This window comes from Elaeis guineensis, chromosome 12 (genome assembly GCF_000442705.2).
Source record: "Elaeis guineensis isolate ETL-2024a chromosome 12, EG11, whole genome shotgun sequence".
Taxonomy (NCBI): domain Eukaryota; kingdom Viridiplantae; phylum Streptophyta; class Magnoliopsida; order Arecales; family Arecaceae; genus Elaeis; species Elaeis guineensis.
In genome coordinates this window covers 5215416-5232300 of record NC_026004.2, presented here as the reverse complement: position 1 = coordinate 5232300, position 16885 = coordinate 5215416, and the positions used below count along the sequence as shown (strand labels likewise).

Genomic DNA, 16885 nt, shown 5'->3' with positions numbered 1-16885 from the left:
GCGGCGAAACCGCCGACACTCCTTCGGCCACTTCCTCGGTCGGCCTCTCCTCGACTCGGACAGTCGGAGCCGCGAGGGCTATGATCGGCTCCGACCCCTCGGTCGCCGACGCTTCCACGGTCGGCGGGACTGGGGCTCGTCTCTTGGAAGGGCGCGAAGGGCCAGCCCCCGACGCTGGCCTCTTCCTCGCGGCGGCAAATCGATGAATTTCGGCATCGGTCGGCCTCATCCTCGGCGGTGTCCCTGCAAAACCGACCAGTGTCAAAGGCCGGACCAGAACTACCCTAAAGCCGAACAAAAAGAAAAGCTGGGGGATCGGGCGATACCTATTCGGGGGACCAGACTCAGGCCGGCATCATAGAGAGCTTGCTCGGTAACAAGCTCCCTCTGCTTCGGGACCGACATGTCTTTGAGTCGGTGGAAGTCCTCCCGGTCGTCCACGTCGACCCGACTGTTGTCGTTGGCCTCAGTTCGGGGTACACCCCAGCGGGAAGGAAAGCCCCAAGAAGAAGAAGAAGAAATGAAAAAGAACTGGTTCTTCCACCCATGAATGGACGATGGAAGACCAGTTATGAAAGCAAGACCCTTCCGGGGGTTGAAGAGCCACCACCCTCGGGCTTTAGGGTGGGGTCGGAGCACAAAAAATGCCCGGAAGAGGGAAACGCGAGGGTTGGTCGGCAAAAGCTGACACAACAGCGCGAAGGAGATTATCAGACGAACAGAGTTCGGCGCCAGCTGCGCCGGACAGAGTCCGTAGTAATCAAGCAGATTCCGGACGAACTCTGGAATCGGGAGCCGAAGACCCGCGCGAAGGTCTTCGACGTATAGCGCCAGGTCGCCAGGCGGAGGGTTGTTGACCCGACCGCCGGCCCCTGGGGCAGAGAGCCGAAACTGCTCCGGGATGCGATAGTGCTCCCGAAGCTGATCGACGTTCGGCCCCGAAAGTGAGGAGGCCTCATCTTCCGGAGCCGATCGGGTGTCGTCGGTCGGGTTCCCCGACCGAGCTCCCTGAGTCGGTTTCCTGGTCATTGTGCAGGAACCGAAAGAGGAGAAAGAAGAGAAAGCGGAGAAAGAGAAGAAAGGAAGAAGGGGAAGGAGGACCACGAACCCGATGGACCCTCCGGAAGTAGAGAAGAGCTCTGCCCGCGACGATCGAGAAATCGCCCGGACAGAGTTTCCCCCAGCAAATGGCAAAAGTGGGTCAGGGTCCGGGAGGTCCTATATATATAGGGCCGACCGACGGCCGAGATCCTTCTGCGCCGACCAAAGACCTCCAGATGCGCGACGCGTGGCGCCCGCCGGTTGGCTGAGGATTCGGCGCGCTTCGTCCCGGGACGCCCGCACCGCCCTCATTAAATGCCGGAGCGGACGCCGGCCAACCACCATGACACGCGGCACGCGGGGGTTGGCTCCGCAGTCGGCCGCCCGCGTCGGTCCGCGTTTCCGATGGGACGCCTCACCCGCGATCGGCGCCGAATATCCGATCGACTGACGCCGTATCGTCCGGCACCCGATCTTCTGACACCGACGTGACGACTGACGACGACAAGACGCGGCGTCTGACACCGGACGCCGGCGCGACTTCTGGCATCGACTAGACGTTCGGATCACTTGGGATTCGTGAGGTGTCAGACAACGGATCAGCCGGCGGTACGGTCGGATCTGCACATGCGACAAATCCACTCCCAGTCGCCCGGTCTTGCTACCCGAATGAAGGCATCGGCCAGCTCTCCACCCGACTTAGGAGTGGAGGGGGGCAACTGTTGGGGGATACCCACCGACCGACCGACTGACTATCGGAGGGCCCGACCGGCTGGCGGCCCGACCGACCGACCGGCTGGCGGCCCGACCGACTAACCAACGGCCCGACGGACGACTCTGACTGGCCGATCGTAGGTCGGGCGACAGGCCGACGGACGCCATCAGCGGCTAACTGCGGCCATTCCACGGTCCATTCCCGACCGACTAAAACCAGAGGTCCGGTAGCCGACCCACATGAAGCTCGCCGACCGACGGAGGAGTCCGACGCCACCCTGCTGGCCACCGACCTTGGGTCGGCCGACTCCACCAACCACCGTACGGCCGCCAGACGTTGTCAGCTCTGACACGGACATGCGGCACAGTTACCTAGGGGCATTGTCCCGCCGAGAGCCGGGTCAACCCTGGTAATTAGACGGCTACACGGCGACATGACGTTTTCACGGCGGCTCTGACAGCCTACAGTGAGTTGACAGTTCCTCACTTGTCCGCACCATTAATGATGGCGCCATACCGTGCTCTACTATATATACCGGGGAAGGCAACAATGCAAGGGATCGATCCGTCCGTCTCTCCCACATACGCAGGCTCGCTCCTCTCTCCCTCTCCCTCTCTCTTTCTCAGAGCTCTCTGTCTGCATTTCACTGTTGCCCAGTCACCTCTCTGAGTTGACCGTCGGAGGGTCCCCGCCGGAGCCGCCTCCGGTCAGTGCGGACTTCCTTTTGCAGGTGCACGCTTCCCGACGATCGGGCGACGAGGCGATTGGCCGCAACAATGCTTTTGAGGGGCCAAAACTGCTGGCTAAAAATCTAACCGAAAATTATTAATATGTGCAGTAGAGGGGGCGTATCCTTCTTGTCTTCATCCCGGGAATTTAAGATATGGTAGGAATGACTTTATTAGATGGTCTTTCTTGGTAGTTTTCTTCAACATGGTGGTGTTCTCCAGATTGTATAATCGTCCTCAAATCACCACCAAAACTAGTCGATAACTTGTATGTGACATTGATCAATCTTGATGAGTATAAGAAGTGTATTATAGGATATGCTGTTAATATACTATCAATTTTGATGTATTTCTTTGGACTCATGTTGTCAATAAGTGAGTGATCCACTTAGATGAAGAGAGATGATCATATAGAGGAGGTAGAGCTGTAGAGGACTAGTGGTTGCAATGAATAGAGGGTGGAAGATCTGCTCAAGGTTCGATGACAGTTATTTCTATGCAGAACGGTCTCTGTGATGTACCATATCACATAGAAAACAGTAAAAGTTTATAATTTTTAAGATTATTTCTTATCTAAGGATTGTTACCGGGGAGAAAATTATCTATGCAATTAAACCTACCACTTGTAGTTCTTGGAACGTGGAGTGCAGTATCATTTTTAATCATCTGATATTCACAAGGAAGAAATCATCATTCAAAGGAATCATTGCAGCAACTCAGGAGCATGTGGATTAATATATTAATATATAATAAATGAGGCATTTGCATCGTCCAATTCTTTCTCTGGTGACCTCAATTTAGGTGGAAACGAAAAGAGACTTGAAAGATAAAAAAACCACATCTATCTTGCATTCTCCAGCTTCACTTAAACTCAACAGGATCGTATCCTGTGTAAAGAAACACACCGATTACCTCTCCTTTCCCTTGATACCCACCGTCCATGCACTTGATGGGTCGCCAGAAAATAAGGGAAACTTAGTGCTAACCAATAATGAAAGCATACAATGGTGACAATTTGCTGACCAGAACATGACCCATGAATTCTGAAATTAAACTCTATCCGCCTATGTTACCGAGACCTCTTCAATTGACCGAGGTTCATAGAAGATTTCATCTATAAATATGATGGCCGAGCTCTTTGTAGTATTCGATATCATAAATAAGATTACCCCATTGTCAACAGACATCATCTTTTTCTCTATGCTCAATACCATCATTTTTTGTCTATTAGTTGTTTGTTTATCCTTTTCGATAAATACATCTCTCTTACTTCAAATCTTACTTCCTTATTTGGACAAACATGAATAAAAATGGATGCATAAAAAGTGCATTTATTAATTCACATAAATAATATATATATATTGGAGAAGATCAGTTGTCCATCTTCCTCTCACGTGCCAATCACTGTTAATACAATCAATCCATGCAGTGCATCCACCCCCTACCATCACCAACCTCCTGCATCCCATGCCCTGGTATAGTACAATTAAATCCATCTGCCCACTTTATTCCCAAGCTTTTTGAAGGCCAACCGGCAGTGTCAGCTTTTCCTTTCCCTGTACCGCTTATCTTGCCCCAGACTTCCACCACGAAGGAATGAAAAGGGGAGCATCAGCCGTGGAAGACACGCATCTTTATCACTCTTTCACATGGACATCATCTCTGCAGCCAAGCAGCCAACCCCCTTAGATCATTACAGAAGGGCTCGGTCACAACCTCTTTTTATGTACCAGGCTTGTCAAAAGGAAAGACTTTTTCTGGAACTTGGAGTGGAATCCCCTCCCACCATGAGACAGTGGAAGGTGCTCTGGGCCCGGTTTCAACCAACTTTGTACAATCCAGCGGCCCTCTTATGTTTGAGCTGTGACACTTTATCAGATGGTTGTTATCATGCTAAAAACAATAAGTTCACTATCAAAAAGAGAATGGCATAGTTTGGGTTACAATACCTACCACTTGTTTTATATAGTTGGACAAGCCATCAGTGCTTCTTAACATCAAACTGGCAATATCAGATTATTGGGGAAAATGATGCATGACAATGATACGTATGAGTTCTTCACCAATGCAGACAAAAAATGATCAGTTCCATGGTCAAACCTCTCGCATTGCAGCAAATAAATTAGTAGCACATAGACCCTTGTCTTAACTTTATGACACCATTTATTAGCGCTGTAAGAATAGTAACAAGCATTGTATAAGTGATGACTTACAGGGTAAGATCACCAAAATGTGATGGTTACTGCACAATTACCAATGGCCTCAAGAAATGAAATGGTCTGACATAAGTGATGTTTCATAGGAAACGGTGAGAATTTTCCACATACTATGCATACAACTAAGCGGCAACAGCAGCAGCAATAGAGACATTGACAACAAACAGCGCCAAATACATAGGAAACAAGCGGTACCAAATACATAGTAATTTTTGTGTGTTCATTGAATGAATATTGAGTAGTTATTTCAACTCTAACCACCGTCTGACAACTACCGCATACTTCAATTATTCTAAAGTAATTCAAGGAAATCAACTAAAAGTAATGCAAGGAACATACATCATTTCAATTATTCAAAGAATGTCATTTCAATAATGACTATGCTTTGGAAAAGTAACTACTCACCAAACTGTGATGACAAAACCCTGACCCAAACCTCACTAAGCCCCATCATAACAGAATAAGCAGTATCTTGTCAAGGGTTTGATCTGATTGATAAGAAATCGAGCTAAATGTGATCATTAGAAGAACAAGCAATTAACTATTAGTCAAGTCTCTGTGCAGTTCATTATGTGGTTGTCTAAAACCACCCAAAGATTTGTTCCACATGCACTAGAGGTAAGGATGTTGGTGATATAGATTTACTTATGTACCCCATAAACTCTGTTTCCTTTTTCAAGCATTCATTTGAAAAGCTTTTCCATAACAATCTCTCACCTATTGCATTGCAAATCTCTAAAGATAGGTTGCTAGTCACATGCCTCTCACCTTTTATAGAATGAAATGATACAAGGGAACTCACGTTAGCTTTATGTGATGGAAAGGAAGAGTCATAACTACCATGCCTTCCAAAGCCTTGTGGCTTTCAGGACCACTCTGTGATATGGCCGGTTGGTTGGGCAGATAGGCTCTAGCACAAGGATTTCAGTTTCCATACAGATCCCCACTTTTTACGATTGAGGCATTGCTCAAGGTTCCTATCAGTCATTGCCAGCAAAGAAGGAAGGTTTTGCCCACCAGATCACATGAAAAGGGCAGTGGAAGACTATTATGACAGTAATAACTAGTACGACAACCATGTGCAGGGAACATGCCACTGATGAAATAGAACTGCAAGGCACTCCCAATTTACATATGACCACCACTTATTAAAAGACTGATTTGTAAGGTAAGCTATATTACATGGACTCAGCCATGAGTATCAGACGAAAGTTTTACATCCTTCTAATTTCTAAGATTTTCTTCTTGCAGAATCACTTGTCATACCCATAACCAAGTCTATATGTCAAGTTTGAATGGCTAACTGAGCTAATTTGATGGCCGGGCAAGCTAGTTGCTGTTTTATTTGAGCCTTCTAGCATAATTTGGATAATGGCCACAAATATTGTTGAGGTTCTAAAGGTTATATGATGCAAGATGCATAAAAAACAGGAAGCGTAAGCGTGCCAGCTAATGCTGCAAACAAGTCTCAGACCTATTATTTTCTTAAAAGGTATAGACACGAAGAGAAAACAACTAGACATGAATTGGTTGTCATATTCCTAATTTCTGTGATGGTCTTGGTCCTCAAAATTTTTGGGGTGGATCTCCAATTAGATCAAGAGAAGTTTCAGTCATCTAACAGCTAGGATTGTTCAAATGACACAATCTCTCTTAATTTATTTTTGAGAATAATGGTAAGCACAGCCACCTTCCTTATTCAAAGTCAGAACCTGTCCCCAGCACAAGCACTAAGGAGAGAGGTGCAATTGGTGGACCTAAGTCTTATTGGCTTAATCTATTTCTAGTTAGACTGTTAGACCAAAGAACAGTTGCATGTATGTGTACAGAACATTCTCCACAATGTATGCTACTTTTTATCATATAGCAAGCTAAAGTATGTGAGAGTTGGAACTAGTTACCACACTTAGCTAATACAAATGCATCCAAAATTGTATTTTGGTTCAATGTCTTTCTAGTTTATGGACTATGTCAATATTGTGAATGATATCATAATCTATCAGACTGAAGTCCATGCAGCACAAAACATAAATAGTAGACCCAAGGTTAATCCTTGCAAGCGGAAACAATCAAAAATTAATATGACATATAAAAGGCATGAGATAGGCACGAAGCATGAACATAGGTGAACTTCCATATGCAAATGATTATGCCCAACTATATATGGTCTTACATAAATGAGCTATACATTTTATAATTTATAGTAGTGTGGCCTTAAACTTTATCTGAGACAAGTCCAAGGTAAGCCATTTGATCAATGAAAATAAATCAAAGCAGTTCCTTTAGAATTAGATGCTTATGGCCCTAAATCATTCATGCCTTCTCATCTTCTCTTTTGCTTAGTCCTTTTTGTAAGACTAAATGGATGCCCTTTTCCACTTTCTCCTCATCATGGTTACCAACATGCAAATGTATATCTGCTTGCCAAACCTTATATTCAAGAACAAAAAGGACACTAATTAAATATTAAGCCACTCTTTCTCATCATGCTCAAGAGCCTGACATGTAGCTTACTTCCTGCTAAATGGTTTTAGCATGATAACAAACCTGAGAGCATCAACGATTCAACTGTAAGTGGGATACTTTTAATTTAGTTTAAGTAAGCAGAAAAAATAAAATTCAGGCCCATGTTACATAAACTTTGACTGACTGCCCAAATTCTTGAGGTTTCAGATTCAGTTTATACATTGATAAACAAAAAAAGAAGTTGGAGGGGAAAAAATCAAAGACAGATTGCTTTTGCTTGTCATAGAAGGAAAGAAATATGTCAACAAAGGGGAAATTCACCATTCAGTAACTGATTGTAGTTGTCATAGACATTCATTTTCTGAAAAATTGGAGCTCAATGCATCTTCTTCTTTTTACCAAAAATTGCAGGAATACAAATAGCAATATTGAGATATCTAACTTGAAATCATACCTTCAATCTATAATTACAGCATTGCATTCTCTAACATTCTTTTCCCGTCTTTCCTTGGCATCTTCACCTGTGCAAGTTTCCTATATGGCCTTGGTGCAATGGTAAGGTTGCTCCATTGTGACTTGGATGTCATGGATTCAAAACATAGAAACAGCCTCTCGGCCCTCTCTGCACGTGAAAGTAAGGCTGCATAGTCCAGACCTCACAGTGGCAGAAGCTTCCGCCTGGTGCACAAGGATGCCCTTTTTAGTGTCATATAATGGTCCACTTATTAGATAGATTAGTTAAGATGTTAGCTCCAAGCCTTACATTCTTGTACCATCATGAAGAGTTATTCCAGTAACACAAGGAACAAGAATCCATATCTTTTACCATTTTTGAGTTCAGATCCTGGAGAAAAAGGTTCCCAGCTTGTATTCAATCTAAATAGATTTCCAAGGGTTGATACTAATGTTTGTGCCTTCCCAAAAATAAACACATAGCCTAAATTTACAACTAATGGAAATGTTTGGTATCTCCAATAATTAATTCTATAACAATCATACATGTTTGTTATTATGAGTCAATAAAAATATCAACACATTCTGAATCATATGCTTTTGACCCTAAGGTACGTCTGTTAGAAAAAACATCGGATGTCCTTCAAATTTTAGTCTAATTTTATCTTGCCACTTACAAATACCTACGGCACCTCTTTCCTTCTCCATGGGCAAGAAGGAAAAGCCTTCATCACTCTCACCTGATTCAATGATTACCATACAAACATGCTTTGTACTGCTAATTTTTGTAAAGAAAAATTAAAAACTTGTATGGATGTCTTCTCCCAACCAAACTGCTGCCACACGCACTTCTAACTTTAACCATGGCACTGTGGAAGAAATCAGTATCGAGAAATGATATCTAAGGACTAGGACTCAAAATGGATGAATTTCAGATATCAAGTACACCACTGAGAAAAAGAAAGATGCAGAATGAAATAAGAAAATTCTTCATTTACAATTAATAGACCATTAAATTACCTGTGTAGGGAGAGAAATTTCTTTCCAACTGAGTGTGCTTAGTGACATCCATCATCCATAAGTAGTCATGCTTTTGAATTTTCTGCTTCTATATTCAAAGTTAGAGTTGTTGAAAATGCATCATACATGCAACAGGACTGGCATTGATAGAATTAGCAGAAGTGTAAAAGATTCTTATGAATATGACATGAATTTCACGAAAAAATAAAAAAAATGACATGAATGGAACCAAACATTCTAAAATTCTTTAGGCAAAATATTAAAATAAACTTACATCAATATTTACCTGCAGAGTTTGCTTTCTAACATTTAAAACTGTACAGGCATAAGAAGATTTCAACAGAGTAGCATCCACAGATTCACTTTTGACTTTAACAAAAATTGCAGACTCCACCATTAAGGCTTGAAAAATCACCATACATCCTACCTTTACAGGAGAAAATCATCATCAATAATGAGATAATCCTATGAGAATGTGATATGGAAGTATAAATAATTCAGTGTAACCGCATATGGCCAATTATGCATGATCATTACTCATACCAATACACACCAAAGCAGTTGAAATATATGCATAACCATACCTGTAGATATCACATAAATAGAGGCAACTGTTCTAATGCCTCTTATCCAGAACCACAGTTTCCTTGTAAAGGTTATGTCCATGGAAAAGAAAGATGCTTATTTCTCAAAGATTATGTATAACAGAAGGCAATTTCGATATAACTATGGTTTATTCAGCCGCCAACATTCCACAAAAATTATCAAATGCTAATAAACTTGGTCAGCTGCGCATTCAAAGTCCGGTATACAACCTTTAAAAAAAGCTGATCCTGTATTTGTGGTAAAATTTCTTCGGCTAATAACCAAAATATAGTAGGCACTTCGGCCTAGCATGGCCACAGAACCTGTACTTAAAACAGACACTGCATGATGAACAGCACAGCATAAATTAATGACCTAGGATTCAAATTCCTGCCAAACATATGGACCACTTATCGCAGGAATCTTCGAGAAAGACATAGAACCTTGATTGCACAGGAACCTTGATTGCACAGAATTCCTAAATTCTGAAATGCAACAAAGCCTCCATTTCAGGCAGCATCCTCCTGCTCCTTGCCCTGCCTTGGGAGGCAGCACGAGCAGATGGTGCTACTCTGAAGGCCGGCCATGGCCAGCAGATATGCCTCACTCTCCTGCGGCCACCACTTCTCTCCCTTCTGCCACGGTCAGCTTCTTCCTCTAGCTGTCTTGTCAACTCCTCAATTCGTTCCCTGAAACCAGCAGATCTGCTGTCTGCCAGCCTGAGGGTGGCTTCAGCAGCAGCCTGAGCAGCCATTGCAGTGGCTGCTAGCTTTTCCTTCAGCATCAGCTTGTTATTTGCAGCATTCAACTCTGCTTTTGTCCTCTCGAGCTCTTCCCTCAGCAAATGAACCTATGAATTTAAATTATGATCAAACTTGGGTCAAGTTAACAATCCAGTTACTGGAGCATAGATATGACCATTTTTTGGAAAGAATGGCTGCTCTCTTGATCTTTCTTTCTTTATAACTATAACCCTAACCAAGAAGACAAGACTGCATAGCTTATTTTTAATATATGGTGTCAATAAGTATTCATCAAGGATATGACACTAACTAAGATATTAAAACGTATTGAGACCTTAGAAGAAACTTTTTGATTAGGAGGTATTAATTGCTATAAATACTATTTCCGTATTTCATGAGGTATAAACTTAGTTAAATTATGAATAAGATTTTTATCAAGATATGTAAAGTGAATGGTTTAATGGCTGAAATTTAATGAGACAGCCTCAATAAATGAGTTGAGTTTAATTCACAATGTCAAGTAGCTTTGAGGGAACAAACAGATCTCCACCAAGCCCATTGTGAAAATTACGTGACCAAGCAAATCATGGCATCCAGATTGTCACCTCCTTCTCAAGTTCTTCAATTGCAGCTTTTCCAGCTTCTACCTCCAATTCACATGCCTCCCTCCATCTTGCAACCTCTTCTCCTGCTTCTTTTATCTCTGTCATGAGCTCTTCAACCTTGTAGGTGGTAAGAAGAGAAGTAAGATACTGTTTGACCTTAAGAAAATGACATATAGCTGAAGTGTGTGATTACACTGTGCGTCAACATATTCACTCTTTCTTCAAGATCTTTAATGTATAGTTGACTCCCTGCTAAGTTCTGAGCTTGTTCATCAACAAGAGTTTGCAGATGCTCACTATCTGACCTGGTAATGCATAAAAAAAAAGGCATGAGTAGCAAAACACTAAGAAGAAAAGAAAAACCACTTTAGAAAAACTAAACACTGGAATGCCTGCACATGTAACTTGCTGGCTGTGTGCAAATTAAAGGCATGCATCATTAACAGCACCAAGTACATAGTAGTTATATTAGAATAATACTGGAGATAATACTAAGATTTAAGGATGAGATTATGCAAAATGATTACTTCAAAAAATTTGGTCCTCAAAAGTAGGCAATCAGAAGAATACATATCACACCATGTCCCAGCCATACAGAGTTGGTTATACTAAAGAATAAACACATTGGAGAAAATTATAAATGAAAGAAAGGAGTTAGGATGCCCTTGAGTGCAAGAAATGACAACTAGTAAGAGACATCTTTTGAATTAAGTATAGGCTACAATGCACCATCCTCACAAGGATTTCACTATAGGTTTGCTTATATGATTTCATAAGTTTACAGCTTTGTAGAATGTTTTGGTTTCAAGTGTAGATAAGTGCACTTCTAGGCTATGCATGAAAAGATGCAGCTCAATATATTGAGATTGGTAAGCTGTTAATGGTATTTTTCTTCCTCTTGATTCAATGTATACTTCTTATTTCACATGGAGATCAACATAATCATATCCAAACTTTCTCTGTCATGCATTTATAAATCAAAACAATTTGATGCCGAGATTATATGGTAACACTAAGAAAAACACATGGATGGCAATAACCAACCATAAGATCCAAAGCTGCTGCATGAACAAATTACCTGGACTCATCCAGATTTCGTCTTAATTCAGTTATCTCACGCCGTAGATTCTTCATTATAGTTTCCACAGTTGAAGTCTGATCAGAAAAAAATCCAGAAGCAACAAATATATTATTTTTCATGCAGTCAGTTTCAAGGGCAGAAATATCTTTGTGCCTGAAACTATATTGTTCATGACCAATAGTTCAGCTTGAAGGTATTTGAGACATAACATCTAGTTTCTCTAGCATGATAATTGATATATTTTTTTGTTTTAAGGCCAAAATAAGCTCAGGGTTTATTGCAAGGAGAATGGCAAGACCAGCTGCAATATATGGATGAAGGTCAATCAATAAAGATGGCTAATGAAAATAAACCCAAGAAAAAAAAATGAGGTTGTTAAGGTTAACATAAGCTTAGAAACATCCGCAACAAGTGAACCCTAACATTTGTATTGATAAAGACTCAAGCGATAGTGAACAAAAGTGGCCTATTTGGTCAAGTGTAGTAAATGCTCAAGATAGCCTTCATGAAGAGGAAAATTAGATAGCCGATTCTAAATCAATCTGATTCCAATTTCAGACTATGCAGGTATGATTTCACAAGGCTATGGGATCCATATATAAATGTCACTTTAGAAGTAAATACATAATTAATATTAAATCAGACACCTTGATAGTGAAGGTTCATTACAGTTGGAGTTTTAAGTCTTAGAAGAGAAGTTAATGTGTTATCCATAATTAGACTGCATATTACATATGTTATGAATGTCCAATATGTTGCATCATAATTAGATTGATCCAGGAAAAACCGAAAAGGAACCAATTTGTATTCTTTTGTGATAATTTTTAAGTATAATCATATTTATGCAGACTGCCACTGCCTTCCACTTCTTCAATCTATAGGTATACACAGGAACAACCATAAACTATGAAGGCAATTTCAACTGCCACAAGCAGAACAAATTCCAATTGTTCGAGGAAAGTCCAGAAAAACAGCAAAGGAGTAAATTTCAAGGGAAAAAAATTACCACTAATGTGTAATTTGTAATAGTTTCCCCAAAAATAAAATTTGGAATAACTCAATTTCAATGAATTCCTGAAAATGCAACCTTCTATAAGGGCCCATCCATACTATTGCATATGCAATTATGACTAATAATATTCTGTTCGATCAACTTTTAGCAGTATGTCCTCATCTTGCTTTAAAGATTTGCTTATAGTAGCTTAAGAAGTCCATTCATTCTCCACTTGCTCGTGTCAGTAAAAAATAATCTACTTAGGAACTGGCTAAGTTTTAATGAAATTTGCCAAAATGAATTCATGCTAAAAATTTATGAGATAATATAAGATGCCATCTATAAGTGCTTGATATGTAACACTTCAAAATTGAGTATATTTTTAATTAATGTTCAAAATTTGGTAATCATTGGTAATAGAAAAAGTGTGTTGATATTGCATAGAGATAATATAAGATGTCATCCATAAGTGCTTGATATGTAACACTTCAAAATTGAGTATATTTTTAATTAATCTTCGAAAGTTGGTAGTCATTGGTAATAGAAAAGGTGCATTGATATCGCATAATGAACAAAGTTCTAAAATTCCTATTCACTAATTATACCACATATTATCTATCCAAAATTACTAAGATAAAATGTGGGAGAATTCCAGTATGATCAGCAGAAATGCAGATTTGGGGCTCAATAAGACACCATCCTTCAAAACAGTTTCTATAATTCTATTTTGAGGTGAACAAAGGTAACATCAGCAAGCAGAAGAATCGAAAATGAAGCCTTCTCGCACTTCAGATGCTGACAGATTTTCAATCATGTTTACAATGTATAATCTTATTAAAGCTTTTATATCATCATTAAGCATCATGCATAAAATTAACCCTAGAAGAAAAGTAGAAAACTAATCAACAGGAGGAAGCAGATTCAATTACCAGACTGATGACCTCTTCATCACATTCACTGCCATCAGATTTTGTGCTTGCATTAGAACTAGTTGTCTGATCTGTTTGTGAGTCCCCGCCTGTCACCCCCATCATGAACCCAAATCGAACTTTCTGCAGTCCCCTCTCAGCTATCTGCAGGATTACACCCTTCTTCTGTTCTGCATTTCCCCTCAGCTTATTAAGGCTCTTTTCTACTGCCTCTTTCTCCATTAAAGCTATCCTCAGCAGGTTGCCAATATCCCTATTCTCCTCTGTCAAACTCACAATGCTGTTCTCCAACTCCTTCTTTTCCTTTCTTATTTTCTCTTCATATTCCAACAACTTAGACTCCACTACTGTTCCAAGCTTAAGCATTGACTGGGTTTCCAACATTGAAACCTCCAATGCATCCTCCAAATTGGATTTCTCCTCCTCAGTTTCCTCCAATTTCTCCTCGCATATCCTCTCACCGATTCTCTTCAAGCACTCTTTTGTCATCAGGATAGAATCAAGAATTCCAGACAAGGCCCCATCTCTCTGGCTCCTTTCCTCAAGCAACTCGGAAACCCTCGCCCTAGACACCTCAATTTCGCATCCAAGTTCCAATCTTTCCCTCAAATTCGCTTCCTCCTGATCCTTAGCCGAGTCCTCCGCCTCGAGGAGCTTGATCCGGAACGAATCCCTCTCCCGCGATACTTCCTCCAGAGCCTGAGAGAGATCAAAGTTATGGGCACGGAGATCTGCCAGGGTTTCCTCCAAGGCCATGCATCTAGACTGGAGTTCATTGTACGAATTCCCAATGGATTCGAGCTCCGAGTGGAGGGCATCGTCCGGGCGAGCGTCGTCCGGGAGGGCATCGTCCGGGCGAGCGTCGCCATTGGGAAGAATAGGGTTCTCGATCGAGGAAAGCTCGGGGCCTCGATCATCGGACGGACCTTCCATGTCATCAAGAATCCAACCGAGAGATATCTAGGGTTCTGGGTCGCCATTTACACGGGGGAGGAGAAAACCCTAGAATTAGGAGAAGAGTAAGCACACTAGCTACCAGTCAAACGAAAGGGGAGGAGGGAAGAGACGTTGGGATGGCGCGGGGCGGCTGGGTTTGATCTAGATTTGGAAGTATTGACAACCGTTCATCTGGTGAGCCCGCGTCTCGCTATTGACGCTGTCGAGGGAAGGGCTTGTTGTTTGGTTACTCATGTATGGCAAAGGCTTTGAATGGTGCTGATCAAAAGTTCAGAACAATTTTATATAAAAATCAGGATTGGGATTGGATGAAGGGCCACAAATGATGCTGTCTTGGCCTAGTCATTCTATTAGGCATGCTCAAAATTTTGCTCCAATTGTTGATGGGTACCACTGTTACCCGAAATCATTAACTAATAATATCTTGAAAAATTATCTATAGGTCCCTTGATTGATTTGGATTTACTTTTAAGTATCTAGACCTCTTAAGTAGAATAAAATTTCTCTGAATTGTATAAGAAGTTATTTTTAGATCTCTACCATCCACTCAAGTCATCTGCTGCCAGTCGTTTAAGTTCACAAAAATGATAAAAATGCCCCTGGATGGTTTTGGAGGAAAACATTAACCCTTGTAACTAAACCATGTATTCATGTAATTAAAAATTTATTATGTGTAATTAGAAATAAAACTGGATAACCGGACCAAACGACCGTATAATCAAAGCATATATCCGTGTAACCTGAATATAAACCTGCATAACCAATTATTCAAAACTATCCAAAGATATTTTTGTCATTTCTATGAACTTAAACGGCAGCGGATGACTTGAGCGGATGGCAAAGATCTAAAAATAACTCTTTATGTAGTTCAAGAAGATTTTATTCCATCTAAGAGGTCTAAAGACTTAAAAGTAAGTTCAAATCAATCGAGGAACTTATAGATAATTTTTCTTAATATCTTCCGCTAGGTTGGACCTACGATATGGTTCGATCATCTTAATTTTAAGTTGAAATGTCATTATTGACGATAAATGACTTATCCGAATGCCTGATGAAATATTGTTTATAATATTTTGTATCGTTTCTCTTCTTTCATGAGAATTTTTCTCAAAAAATTATTTATAATACTTATAATTAAATCCAATGATCGTATAAATAAATCAATTTAAAAGGCTGTAGTAGTATCATTGTGCTGATCATTATATTTGTGGCATTAATGAAATTATTGCATCTTGATTTCTTCTCATGAGATTATCTACAAATCGTTTATCAAGTTAGCCTTAATGCTACTACTGTAGTTGATGACGGGCTTGTGATTTCCCCCCTTCTGGTCCGAATTTTGTCTTCAAACTGTATACAGTATGCTTAGACACTCTATCGGCAATGCCAACATGACTTCTTTGAAACCATTGCACCCTAATGTACACAATGCCAAAATTATAAAGCAAAAAAGATTGACATCCTTGTCTAACACCATGCAAGCATGCACAAAAAATGTATATCTCTAAGTTTCGTCGTTTAGTATACTTTTTTTTTGGTACAGAGGACGTTTAGTATACTTTTTTTTTTGGTAGAGAGGTCGTTTAGCATACATTAATTGAAGTTATGTCCGTATGAAGAAAAAAAAGGAAAGGGTTGCGGGAGGGGATGAGGGAGGAGGCTTTTGGTTTCATGTGGTTTTATTCTTTCGGCCTTATATTTTCTGTTAAAAATTATTTCTCTCTCCAAATTTATTCTCTTCAATGTTATCTTAATTCCGCAATTCTCTGTCGCAAAGATTCTTATATTTGGTATTTGTTCTTGTGGTTCCAGGCTAGCCGAGTTTGTTCTATTAGACATCGTATTGTCATTTACGTTGATAAAACTACCATTAATTGTACTTCAAACGATAATGAAGTGCCACACTAAGAATACTGATTGTTGCGGCCAATCTCTCCATCATCCAATCATCAGTGTCGCGCATATGCAAGAAAAATCTTCACAGATCGGAGATGCCTCCGATGGGATCCTCCGACGGTCAAATCAGAAAGAAGACTAGGCAACAGTGGAAAATCAGGGGCTCAGCGGGAGAGAGAGAAAGAGAGCTCAAGAGTCTAGGGGCGTTTCAGAGAGCTTAAAAAAGCTTGCTCCCTAAAATTTACCAAGACTGTTGCCTTACCCCATTTTATAGTAGAATACGGTATGGTCCCATCATTAATGGTGCAGACAACTTAAAAGTTGTCAAATCGATCGCTGGAGACTGTCAAATCGTCGTGGGTTGTCAAGTCATTGGGATTAATCTATGTTCTTGGTAGGACAATGTCCCAGGACGGCCATACCGCATGTTCCTGACAGGACAACTGCTCATAGTGG

The 16885-nt window shown here is 41.0% G+C and overlaps 1 protein-coding gene across 9 annotated transcripts; it reads right to left on the bottom strand.

Annotated features, from left to right (window-relative positions):
• Positions 1–3799: 3799 nt before the first annotated feature.
• On the bottom strand, positions 3800–14695 carry LOC105054876 (uncharacterized protein At3g49055). Of its 9 annotated transcripts, none has more exons than XR_012135845.1 (8): positions 13577–14695; positions 11651–11727; positions 10766–10877; positions 10573–10689; positions 8640–10074; positions 7621–7844; positions 4438–4541; positions 3800–4353 (listed from the first exon to the last, which is right to left on the bottom strand). XR_012135845.1 is itself a non-coding variant. In XM_073246699.1 (5 exons), exons 1-5 carry the CDS (start codon positions 14507–14509, stop codon positions 9703–9705), a joined length of 1611 nt encoding a protein of 536 aa, XP_073102800.1. In that variant the 5' UTR covers positions 14510–14695; the 3' UTR covers positions 3800–9702. The 9 variants fall into 9 exon arrangements, 1 of the variants encoding a protein (XP_073102800.1); XR_012135846.1 differs by having other exon boundaries at positions 3800–4345; XR_012135842.1 differs by having other exon boundaries at positions 4438–7844.
• Positions 14696–16885: the final 2190 nt, after the last annotated feature.